Source organism: Polistes dominula, unplaced genomic scaffold, assembly GCF_049000335.1.
Source record: "Polistes dominula isolate Pdom_NZ unplaced genomic scaffold, Pdom_raw_medaka contig_78, whole genome shotgun sequence".
NCBI classification, from domain to species: Eukaryota; Metazoa; Arthropoda; class Insecta; order Hymenoptera; family Vespidae; genus Polistes; species Polistes dominula.
This window is the reverse complement of record NW_028301042.1, coordinates 2,087,829-2,101,877: the sequence shown is the minus strand read 5'-3', so window position 1 is coordinate 2,101,877 and position 14,049 is coordinate 2,087,829. Positions and strand designations below refer to the sequence as shown.

The 14,049-nt window shown below is 27.6% G+C and overlaps 1 protein-coding gene and 1 long non-coding RNA gene across 2 annotated transcripts; one reads left to right on the top strand and one right to left on the bottom strand.

The window, feature by feature from the left end:
• Window positions 1-557: 557 nt before the first annotated feature.
• Window positions 558-2,402, top strand: LOC149031735 (uncharacterized). The gene is made up of 3 exons (XM_089174998.1): window positions 558-1,060; window positions 1,818-2,000; window positions 2,102-2,402. Exons 2-3 carry the CDS (start codon window positions 1,958-1,960, stop codon window positions 2,335-2,337), a joined length of 279 nt encoding a protein of 92 aa, XP_089031124.1. The 5' UTR covers window positions 558-1,060; window positions 1,818-1,957; the 3' UTR covers window positions 2,338-2,402.
• A 5,708-nt stretch (window positions 2,403-8,110) lies between these two features.
• LOC149031734 (uncharacterized) lies at window positions 8,111-9,848 on the bottom strand. The gene is made up of 4 exons (XR_016177446.1): window positions 9,729-9,848; window positions 9,508-9,595; window positions 8,334-9,345; window positions 8,111-8,239 (listed from the first exon to the last, which is right to left on the bottom strand). It is a non-coding gene; the product is annotated as an uncharacterized LOC149031734 (long non-coding RNA).
• Window positions 9,849-14,049: the final 4,201 nt, after the last annotated feature.

Here is a 14,049-nt window from a genome sequence, read left to right as displayed (position 1 = left end):
TTTTTTGTTTTTTTTTCTTATAACATTTTTCTTTCTCGACGTTTACAAATATTTTATCGGGCTTTTTAAGAGTTTTTAACGTCTCGTCAAAGTTTTTTTCTTTTTTTTTTTCATCACGACGAACACGATTTTAACAACAAAAATTTCTGCCTATCTTGACTCATTCAAATGTTGATTACATTCGTGTTGTTCTTTTTATTTTTTATTTCTTCGTGATATTATTTTTCCTTTCTTTACTTTCGTTTACCAAAAGGCATCGTCGCATCGGGTTTGTTAATTTTTTTCTTTCTTGTTTTGTCAAGTTATTTCAAGCATGATGGTATACCATCCCTCTCTTTCACCTTTTTCTCTCAACTGGAAGGATAAAAAAAAATTCAACGAAAGAATCGCGTCTATGACTTTTCATTAATTATAATATTTTTTCATCATCATCATTTTTTTTTTTTTTTTTAAAGAATAATTTAATTAACTATAAATAATTAACATTTTTGTTTTTTTTTTTTAGTTCTTCCTTCTACAAAAATATTACAAAAAATTTCCCATAATTGTTAAACAAAAATCCAAAATAAAATAAAGTATTATTCGAGTTTACATAATCGACTTTGGTTATCAGTTATCGACTTTGATATTTTATCTCGTAACCATAACTGCAAACATAAAATAATAATATTGTTTTTAACGATAAACTTCTATCATCAACGTTACCGAGTTTCAACCAATCGCGTTAGATTCGTGAATGCTTTTGCTATTTTACTTACAAACCATAAGTAGGGGAAAATAATGTGTATGTTGGTATACTAAATCGAGATAGAAGAACAACATGTAAGAAAATGTCATAGTGTAAAGTACTAGTAGGACTTAGTAAGACCTTTAAACGAAAACTTTCAAACGTGTTCGACATTTCCTTTCTCGTGATTCCTAGAAAACGGTCTTTTACTTCCCCTCTTATCATCCCCAACCCCACACACAACTACACCCCTCTCTTCTTTAAAGATATATTCGTGTTTCCTGAGGTGCCACTTCCAGAAGAGATAATCTGGATTTTAGTAAGGGGAGTAAGGTGTGTGTTTGCTTTTGCTTTCTTTTCAAACTTTACTGTAAAATCTTCTACGAGTGAAAATCGTTTGAGATCTAATCTTAATTGGATATCTGTCATATATCGTACAATTTTAACATATACATCATGCTACATTATCCATGATTTGTGTTTATATCATTATTTTATTTTATATCTACAATATATCTCTAATTAATTTTATTTCTGTATTATTAACTTGTCAGATTTTTAGTTGGTCAAATATTTCAAACGTTTAATTTATATACATATTCTTTTTTAATTATTTGTAATTCACGTTAATGCTTGTAATATTATTTTAATTAATTATACGATTCTAATTGATTTATTGTTACTTTTGTTAAAATTTAATTATAAATATAATTGTATCGAAATAATTTCTAATCAACGTGGAAAATTTTTTTTTTAAATATAATTTCTATTTAAATTATTTCACATCTCATGTGATTTTCTAATTAACGTTGTGTGAAATTTAATTAAATTTGTTTAGACAAATATTTGAGATTAATTATTCTCGTACATTTACTAATAACATTTCTAAACTGACAATGAGTTTAATTTCATTTCAATCTGTTGATATGAATTGTTAATAATAATATACTTTCTAGATTTTTAAAATAATTAACAATCTTTGTGAAATTGTTCAAAACACACGTATTTAAATTATTTTTAATGTATTATATTATATAATTTTTATAAATGTAATACAATTATATTTGTTTTTATTGTTACTTTTTTTCAGAAAAAAAAAAAACAAAAACAAAAAAAACCAAACAATATATTTCCTACACATTTAAAAAATAATATTTTCATTCAATGGAAGCTACGATTAGTTAATGAACAAAAAAAAAAGTCAAATTAGTTTAAAATAATTACCAAATCATGTCAAATTCATTAAATGGGCAAGAAATTTCAAGAAGAAATAGTAAGTTTAAGATACGATCAATGATATTATAATATATATATATATATATTTTTTTTTAAATAAATCTATTTTTATGAAATATATTTAATATGTTATCGTAGAAGGAAGAAGGAACGATAACAAAGAAGTACCAAATGAAATTGTGATAGAAAGAGCATCATGGACGAAAACACTCAAATATTATTACGATAGGTTCAGATATTATCAATTTTATGTAGCTGACAAAGTTGAAACTACTATAACCATTATTTGCTTGTGGATCATTAAATTATATTTCTCTTTAATGGGATATGGGCCGATATTAAATGATACGGAATCAACGATAAATGATGAATAATCATAATAAATGACTAACATTATTTTAATCATATTTTTTAATAATAAATCATGAATAATCATAAACGAATAACATATTATTTTAATCATATATATTTATAATTTAAATTTTCATTAAAAAAAAATAAACAGAATTCAATATAACATTGTCATTTTATTTAAACCTCATATAATCCACTTGTTATTTCTCTACAAATAAAAAAAAATAAAAAAAATAATAATTATCTTTAAATTTAATAAGATATAATTAATATATAGGTATTACTATATATATATATATAATGAAATTTTAAAATTAAATAATTTAATGAAAGATAATTATTTTTAACTTGTCTGAATAATAATTTGAATAATTACTCAACATTTCAAGTTATTACTATATGAAACTATATATATTATATATATATTTATTATTTTCTAAAATAATATCTTTTTGTTTTATTAGAAAAATAATGTTAAACATTGATTATTGAAAAAAGAAAAATGAAAAAAGAAAAATGAAAAAAGAAAGAAAAGGTAAAAGAAATTTCTCAACTTTCTTTCTACATTCGTGTAAGTCTTTTGCCATTGCACCGAAACCCGAATGGCAATTCTTTCCATTTCACTCTCTTTCTCTCACACGTTTCTTCTTTTAAATATATATATATATATATATCTACACTTTTCTTTCTCGTCTTGTAGTCTCACATCGTTGTTGAAAGTTAAGATATTCACGAGTCGATCGTAAAAGATGCAGTCCAATCTAAGATGCTCTAGCATTTTCCTACAAACCATCCTTCTCTCTTTCTATCTCATTCTATTTCTTCATGTCTATCCTATGTACTTTTTTCTACGACTACACAAGGTTACAGGATACAACGAGAAGAAAACAAGCTCCTACCTATCTTTACATTTTACCTAACTCCCACCTCATGAAAAAAGTCTCAAGTTATTTGAAGTAAAGAAAAAAAAAAGGCAAAGTAAAAATAATATAAAAAAAAAAAAAAAAAAATAAAAATACAAGAAACCTAATTTTCTTATCAACCTTACACGTTTGGCTAATCTCGAATGTTTCTCACTACTACTACTACTACTACTGCTACTACTACTACTACTACTACTACTATTTTGGACTCGTTGAATTCAAACGATTCTTCTCTTTCCTTTCTTTTCTTATTTTTTTCTCTCTCTCTCTCTTCTACTTCTATTCGAGTACGTAAAACACATAGTAAAGTTTATAACCCCCCCTAGAAAATATATATTAGGATTGTATTTATTTTAGGTATTTTTACATTTTTTATACTCTTCGAGACTCATTTGAAATAAATAAATAAAAAAAGAAATAAAAATAAAAAGTATATAACAAGTTTAAAGTCTCTATTTGAATTTTTATTTTTGCTGCACAGAGATGCACAGTTTTTTTTTTTTTTATTTAAATAACATTGAGTTTTTGAAAGTGAAGGATATCAATTGTTTATTTCGGTTAAATTAATTATTTGAAAAATTTGAAACTGTTTAAACTTTATCTTTACAATAATAGTTATCTATTAAAATTTTTATAGATTTTTTAACTATTATCATTTTGGAGTTGTAGCATGATGTAATAAAAAATTGTTATTTTTTGAATATATTTTTCTGAAATTTTTTTTCAACATAAAAATAAAATATATCGTATTCCACAGTGCGTAATATTTTTCTATTCATCCGTTTCCTCATAGCGTTTTTTACTCATGATTTTTTGAAAGAATTTTATTTTTCTATATTCAAAATATTTTCTCCTATCATAGAAACTACCTAATTAAAATAACAAAAAATATGCATAATTGTTCTATGTCTGTCACAAATGTTATTACAAAAATAAAACCACTAAATTCTCGCCCCCCTTCATATCATCAAATATATTTAAAGTTATATTTATTATAGAATTTAAAATAATTATAATATTTAATATTTAGTATTTAAGTGTGTGCCTTCAGAAATGCATTTATACATGTAATTTACATGGCAGCCATTTAAGGCGCATAATTAAACAAAAAGCTAATAGGTTTGATGTTAAATCCAACGATGATAACCTGTAACAAAAAGAAAACTATATTAATTACAGAATCAAGTGAGATACAATAGCCTGACATATGAATCGTCCAATTCGCAGATGCACTTTTCAAATTGAATTCTCTATTTATTTTTATCAAATTTCTATTTAAAGTTGCTATAATAAAATTGAATTTAGGCGCGTGAATTGAAATTTACATAAAAACAAAATAAAAAAATAAAAGTACAAATATTTAGTCAGCAAAAAAATATAAATATGTTTATATATAGAAAAGAAAAAATTACAAATTTAATAAAATCCGATCAAAGTGGAAAATCTTAAAGACAAAAAAAAAGAGAGATTACTTTAATATTAAAAAGACGATAATTAGGTTTAAAAATGTAATAAAAAGGGAATTTAAATATTTTGACTCGAACTAACTAAACACATATGCATCTTTTTGACGATATAGACACGCATTTGGTGTCCCAAGGAGATGGAATGGTCCATCATCTCCAATTACAACTAGAAATTAATGACGAGCAAAAAAGTACAACAATAAAATATAAAATATGACTAAAGAGCCATTCTCTAAAGGTTCAAACTTGCTGTTGAACCTTTGAAAATAACTCAATAGCCTGTAGTTGCCCTCTTGAGCCACAATTAAGTGGGGGCCTCTTCGGCATTAAGCCTCTTCTTTCTTCATTCTATGAAAACTGCATTTGGACATTTCCTTCGTGCGAGCAAGATAAGATCTTTCATACTAATTTTGCAAATGAACTCGTATTTTGTTATGATTTTAATTCTCAATTATTACAAAATTAATTTACATTTCGCGTACACTTTTCTAGCTCGTGGACTATCAATGAACTTGGAGTTCATTGACCATACACGAGAATATTTAATCGAATGTCCAAGCAGATAATAATTTCCCTCGATGACCTAATAACACTTCGCACTTTTATCGTCGAGTAATAAAATGGAATTGAAAAAAAAGTGCAATAATTGTAATGCATTTCTTTTGCAATACTTTGTTATATTTAATTATATCAAATATTTCCAGAGCTGTAAGAGACGAAATCGCGATAGTGCGTAGTGCTAATCCTGAAATACTTAAAACTAAGTATCAAATGCATCAAAGAATTTGCGAATTTGATTCGATTCTATCTCGTTCGAGATAAAATCGAAGTAGAAATGAATCTTTCAAACGGTTGCAAATACCTTTGAATCATGATACATAATAAAGATCACAGAATAATTACAAAATAAATTATCAAATCAAGCATAATAGAATGAGATGATCAAATTTTGTAACAATTCTGTATAAACCAGGAGGCGGAATTTCCACTCCGGAGTGGAAGCAAGAAATCTAATGCCTTTCCTGGATCCTACCTACTTAAAATTAAAGTTTTCACATTCATTCAGAGAAGTATGCTACCTGCCGGCCTATTACCCATATTTTTACCCATTTTAAGAAAAAACATACATACCCACCCACTCACTCCACGGTTCTCACACATACCACCAGGGTGCAAAAGCCTAAACTAGAGAGCATGCCCCGGGGCACCTCCGACACCCTAGTTCAACCACGTTTTATAAACTTATATGCTAATGGGTATACGTACGTTTTGCTGTAATCGACTGTCAAGGCTAATGATTATTGCATAAAAAACTAAAGCAAAAATACAAGTATACACTAGTATATATGTATGCATACTAGTAATATACAAGTATATCAAAGTTTCCACAAATATATGCAGTAACTCTACTATGCAAACGATTATCAAAAAAAATGAGAAATATTTAATATAAATGTAAGAATGAAGATAGATATGTAGAAGTAATGCTTTAAGTATTTAATGATGTATTAAATGAATAAAAAAATATCGCGTAACGATGTACAATACACACTACCTAATACGCACACACAGGTGTAAAGTACATCATGCAATCACTAGCACAATAACAGCCGCCAATAGGGGAAAATACTAAAACTAAACCCACGCTAACTGTTTCTCACCCATACGTGTAACACCTGGGCACACGCATAGATGAGAACGCAGAAAGTATGGGGGGGAGAAACGGGGGATTAGTATATTAGAAGCTGAAAATCCTGATCTAAAAAATATGATTAAGACATAAATACATAAATACATTTGTATAAAAATTCATCTAAACGGTCTAAGGACTCTACAAGTCATTTGGTGAATAATGACTTAAACAAGCGAATGAAAAAAAAAGATACCCCATATGAAACAATTATAGTTTCGAGGTAAGGATGTATTAAAAGACTCTACCATAATGATGGATATTTTTTGCAAACCTCGGACGACTCCTTTCATTAAGTTGGCTGTTCTAATTAAAGAACTGGGCTTTGAGCCGCCATTTAACTGCCAAAGTCTATCCGTCGCGAATGAGTTTGTCTTCTTGCTCATTTATTTAAAATATCAAAGTATTGATATATCAAAATTAATTTCGATTAGATAAACTATGTACGAAGAAATGCATGTAAGACATTTATTACATGCTTTTAACACGTAATAAAAAAGAGAGTGCATTTATTAATTGCATTATGAATTAAATGAATTTAACCGATGAGACAAGAAAACCTATCCTGAACTAATAATAAACCATACAATAAAACATATAATAAAACATACAATTTTCATGAGTAACTCCTAAAAAGGAATTACTCATGTGCTCGTCAATAATTTATTTAAATAATTACAACCAGAAACTCGTGCCGATTGGGACCTTTCATCCTCGGCATGATTGAGCACTGGAGGGACTTTAAATAAAAACTCACGGTTTAAGAAGTTCTGCGATGGCTCCAAAACACTCCTACTTCGCAGCAAGTATTGTAGTCTGACAATGGAAGACGATACTCGATTTGCCATTGAAGAAGATCCATCGAACATCCATCGAAGAATTCATCCAACATCTTTGAAAGGAAGAAAATCCATGGTTATATCTGTAAAATAAAATAGAACAAAACGATAAGTTATCTGGAATATTATAAAAAATCATATAAATAAAATCGAATAAAATGTAAATAAAAATGAATACTTACAATGTATTCCAATGGGATGCAGCTCTATTGCACCATGCACGAGATGATGCACCTCGCGTGAATCTAATAACGCGGTGTGAACGAAAATAAGAAACTATAGATGAGTTTCTTATCGCGAAACCGATATTTTATTATACGACGAACAACACTGACTCTAATTCGCGTTTGATTTTAACTTATTACTCGCCCGATCACTGATTCTACAACTAATTCAAAGACTGCATTGCACGCAGTTTGATGATACCACTCTAACCACTGCTTTGGTTACCACATATGAGCCATTCGTGCACAATTGCAATCTGAAACTGAAATAAAAAACAATACTATTAATATCATTACTATTACAGAAAATCATTAAAATTTTTGAGGAATTATTCAATACAAAAATATACTCACTTTAAATCTTTATTGATGAATGCACAATGGGTTTCCTATCCTTAGGATGACGATGACAATGCACAAATAATGACTATAAAACTGCATTCAATGCAATTAATTCAATTAACACTAGATTTATGGACTGAGCAAATGTGATTCACTTTAAACTTTTTTGTTACATATATATAAAATAGAAATATTTTAATTAATTGTAATTTAATAAAATTTAAATTTAATTAATTTTAAAGTAGAATATTTTTTAAAAATATATGGTGATTTTTAATGCTGCAATGAAATATGCATAAATATTAATTCCTCTCCTCTACCAACTTTATCATTTAAACAATGTTTGTAAATTTTTAAAAAATAGTGAACTAATCTAGTGTTAAACGAATTTATAATTGAATTTAATTAATAAAATGTGCATACCATTCCAACGATGATCTAAAACACAAATAAAAACAAAATTTTATAAATCGTTGTTATATAAAAATTATTATAATTATTGAGAAAATGTTTAATATAAAAATTGACTTACGTTTATTCTTCATTGATGAATGCAGGATGGGTATCCTACCCTTAGGATGACGATGAGCACACATTTAAACTTAATAAAAGAAACTTGCGAGTTTCTTAACCGAACAAACGAAACTTTAACATGCGACGATCAACACTGAATCTACTTGTCGACTTTTTTATATTTTATTTTAACACGATGCAACACACGAGAACCTCATTGCCTACGCGCTCGATTGCAACGATTTTCTGAAACATAATAAGAAAAAGAACAATTAATATCATTGTTATAATAAAAATCAATTGAAATTGTCATACAAATGTTTGATAGTAAAATATACTTACTTTTAGTCTTCATTGATGACTGCAAGATGGGTATCCTACCCTTAGGATGACGACGTATAAAATAAAATTAAATAAAAAGTCTGAAAAGCTGAAACATACTAAAGATTTTATTACAATATTTCCTGTAAATCATTTCTGAAGGCAGGGCACACATTAAAACCATTGAATATTTTTGATTAAATATTCAATGGTAAATAGAAAGAAATAATTTAGTAATCTATGAGATTTGACATAATTAAAAGTTAAAGTTATTAAATATTTGTGAAATTGATCAAAGTATGCAACTATATTTGCTTGCTAAATTACATACCAAGTATGTAATATTAGTAAAAATATTAATTACAAATCTTTAAAGTTGTCTATATAAAACAGTAATTGTATCAGCAAACTCAATAAAGAGTAACATAAAAAATAAACCAGATTTTATACCATTCTATGCAATGAAAAGCTTTTTAAACTATTAAAATCAAAAAGATAACGTTAGAAATAAAATTATTAAATAATTTAATACGCCTTATTTTCGTTCATGTTGTCTCGTTGAAAGATAGAAACCGAATAAGAGGTATGTTACTACGTAACCTTAGTAGAGGGGATCTCGGGAGTGTCGAACGCTCGGCTATTATACCTATTTATCGGCTGTTTACGTTTTGTCGTCGGTAATTCGACGAAGAAAATTCCTCGAGAAATTCCTGGAAATAAAAATACACATTTATAATAACCTATATGTCGAGTGTATTGTTTTCTTATTCTTCCTCTCTCTCTCTCTCTCTCTCTCTCACTCCTTCTCTCTCACTCTTTCTGTAGTATTTCTATACGCTTATATGCTTATATTTAAAAACAATAATGCTCACCTCGCCGTATATGGAGAAGATAAAAGAACTTGCCACAAGGTAAAAAAGGTTAGTGAATTCGTGTTATAACTCTCCCATGTTAAGAAAGCTAAAAGAAAGTAAAATATTAAAACACATATAAAAATTATGCATATAGTATGCATTTGATATATAACATTCGTTATATATCATTTAATGTATAACAGGAAGGTGTACGTAAGAATATTAATTAAAACAATTACCTGAAATTAACGGGATAACAAAATTCGCTGCAACAAGTATACAGATGACAGATTAAAATATTCGAAAGATTCGCCATATTGCAGTGCATAAAACAGGCGCGTAAGACTGGCGCGAAAATAATGCATGCGCGAAAGTTATGCGCAGTATATCTTCTTTCCACCTATAATAAAGAAAAATTTAGAATGATTAAAAATACGATATAGAACCACACAAATTGTCAAAATATACTCAAAAAATCAAAATTGATCCTTTTATCCTTTATATATTGTAATAGAAAGGTGTGAACCTTACAAAATATCTTTTAATTACCTGATTTTAAGGAGACGATGACACTCCGATCTGATCTCCACGAACGACGCCATGAAACTGAAGAATTCAGACGAAAGATGGGCTGTGATTGGCTAATTCATTTTTTTGAACATGAAAAGGGTCATCACAGCTTCTTACACGGACAGAATCTGACCTTCTTCATAACCACGCTGGTCAAACTACATATGATAATTTATTTATTAAATAAATTAAAAATCATTTCTATTTTTCTAATAAATGTACACATAACTTATAAATATTCTAAAAAAAATGACTTGAATAAAGACAATGTAGACATTACGAAAACTTTGTCGTTTTGCACAAAAGAATACAATCGTATGGAAGACAATTCGTCGACATAAAAATGTCTAATATAAAATGCAGCATATGAAAGAATAAATTCCCAAAATATGTATCGATAAAGAATCCTTACCATTTAAATACTTTCAGAGATGCATAAGATGTGCATTGTTTCAAAAATATTTACAATAACGTTTATATATGATTCACACGAAGATCATTCTACATGATTTTCAATGCTATAAGATCCTACATTCTCTTTATTCTATTCATTATTTTTAAAATAATTATAAGTAATAAGTGTTAATTTAATTTGTAATCGAAAAAAGAAACATACTTTTATAACATATCAAAATTATTTTCTATTTAATGTACCTTAAATCCTATGAAATATTTAAACCAATGTATATGCATAGAAACAATCTGAAATGTAATTAGAGAATATTAGAATGATAAAATAATTGTTAAATAATTAATATAAGTGCATATTGTTATCTAATAACTTATTACATATGATCTATGTACCTTTCTCTTCAAAATTCACCTTTTAACTGAGGCATTATCCTCTGTGAAAATACTTTTATTCAATGTTGGTTATGTTATTTTCCAAATGTTGCCCATGTATGCAACGCAAATAACATTCCATTAAAGAGAATTTAATATTATAAGTCTTACACCTTTTCATTCTTTTCACTACTATGTAATTACTATTTTATTAAATGCACATGTCACTTGTGTAAATATTATAAAAAATAATGAGTAGAATAAAATGAATGCATAATAAAAACATTATCTCATTACATACAAGAAAAAATCATGTAGACGAGAAACATTGTCAAAGAAATTTGTAAAACAATTGACAATCTATCGCTTGCCACCCGTATAAAAATAAATTCCTATCTTAAAGACGAGTTTTTACGTGTTGATACAGATACTAGGGACTTTTGTATTATTGGCAAGCGATAGATTGTCAATTGTTTTACAAATTTCTTTGACAAAGTTCCTTTTCTACATGATTGTTTTCTCGTATACAATGAGATAATGTTTTTATTATGCATTCTTTTTTTATTTTATTCATTATTTTTATTCTATTTACAAGTAAAATGTGTAAAGTAATGTGTATAGTGAAAATAGTGTAAAATTTAGAAAGTAATAATTTTCATTATTTAGAATGTTTTTTTTCTATTGTATAAATAGGCAATATTTGAAAAATAACCTAAACAACATTGGAAAAAGTATTTTCATAGAGGATGATATCTTAGTCAAAAGGTGAATCTCGAGGAAAAGGTACATAGATCATATTTAATGAGTTTTTAGATAAGAATATGCACTTATATTAATTACTTAATAATTAAAAGTAGTATTTTTATTAGTATAATAAAAATAAATATATATAATATTAAATGGTACCTGTAGAAAAAAAATGATATTAGATGGTACCTGTAAAAAAAAAGAAGATAATTACATTCTTCATAATGTATCCTGTAAATAAAAAATTTCAAAGAATAAAACAAAAATTGAAGATAAGATTTTTAAGCTGAAACATATCGATGATTTTGGACTGATCCATGGTACCTATGCAAAAATAAGAAAGTGTAGGCAGAAAAATGATATTTTTACGAGTGCTTTACAATACAAAAGTAATAAATAAATTAAAATACAACCCATTTACCATAACTTAGTCCTTTTCTGGTCCATTTCAATCTCCTCTTGAATCAAATTTTGCATCATAGTTCATCCTGCTAAATAAACATTAAAATAACAGGAAAATAAAAGAAACCAATTATTAATATAATATTAACCCCTTAAGGAACAATTTTTTTTTTAAACTGGCCAAAAGAAAATCATTTTTGGCTCAATGTAATACAAAGTCGCTCGAGTTAACTCGAGCTTTCTACTTAAGGGGTTAATGGTAAGCGGTCTTTAGCTAGATTTTACTTGCCATGGAATGTATAGCATATCAAAATATGATAAACATTACATGGAAAGTAATATCCATTGCCCAGGTCTAACCACGAGGAGGTAACCGCTTCTGAAGACCCAAGAGGGATGTGCATCCTAAAGATGCTCACATCCGAATATAATTCAAAGGAATGAACCTAACTCTTAGGCCCCACCATAAGAGTACCATCCGAAAAATCCTTAAAATTATTATCGAAAATACCAGAGAAAAATTTCAATACTAAAAAATACAAAATGAAAGACAAGGAGTGTAATCTGAAAAGAAATTCAATAGAATCATCGATGATACTTAAAACTAACACACCCTAGAATAACTTCAACTTATAGAAATACAATCTATATACATTTAAATACATAATTTTCAATCTCCATAAAATAAAGTATAATAATTAAAAAGAGTATACAAGTATCATTTGTTTCATGGAATCTATAAATAAAGAAAATACATTAAAAATAATTATCAAACACGTTCGATGCTAAAAGGAGAATTATATAAAGATGCAAATTTTCATTTTATTTATACAAATAATTATTTTATACTATCCTACATTACCAAGTCCACTTCTTGTTCCTTTATGGTCTTCCTCTGGTCCACCTGTGGTCGTTTCCTTACCATAGTCCAATCTGCAACAGAAAACAAAGGGATAAAAAAAAGTTAAAACATAAAAGGGATAGGAAAAAGGGGGGATAGGTATAACTTTTAAAGCGGAACTTTTCACGATTTTTTTTTAAAGTGGTTTCCCCCCGATTGGACTAGTCCACTGACTCTAAATTTAGGAGAAACCTACACTAAATGTTCAGTCCAACACCGTATACTATTGCGAACTTACGGAAAAGAATCCTTGGGTCCGTCTAACAATTAGCGGAAGATGTTTTCCCTTACAATGAAGCTTCAGTTTCCCATGCTAAATGCATATCTATCTATGCATATCAAAAAGCCAAAAAAGAAAAAAAAAAAGAAATAAAAGTCGATAGTTCCAGCTTAAAAGTTAAATGAACATGATTCTATCTTTGGGAGTAAGATAGAATTATGGCTCGCGTGGGCAGGGTCGCATCCCTCAAGTAAATTCTTTATTTGTAAATGGTACCACCCTTTACGAACAAAAAATTTACCCGCTACCCATTAAACCACTTCTGAAACAGAAATTTTTAATCAATATTAATACAATTTTATTTGCAATGTAAGTAATTGGAGTATATTATATTACCTTCCGATCTAGGAACGCAATCAAGTTGAAGACAGTTATCTGATAAATTGAAAAAATAAATTCATATTAAAATTATTTTCTATTTAAAGTACGTTAATAGGTATGTAACGTTGAAACCAATGTATATGCGTTGAAACAATCTATTGTTCTCATACAGTCTCTTAGGCCCCACCATAAGAGTACCATCCGAAAAATCCTTAAAATTATTATGGAGAATACAAAAAAAAGTATGAATACCCAAAAAAGACAAAATAATAAATGAGGAGTACAACCTAAATAAAATTTAAATAACATCGTTTATTCTATTGAAAAGTAAAACACCCTAGAATAATTTCAATATATGCACATATGGAAATTACAAGTTATGGATATTCTATATTTAATAATTTTTAATCTACCTAAAGTATAGTGTAATATTAGATGGTACCTGTAAAAATGTAATACTTCATTTACTTATAAAAATAATTATTTTATCCTACCAAATAGTTTACCATAACTCAGTCCTCTTTTGGTCCTTTGTCATCTTCTCTTGAAAAGAATT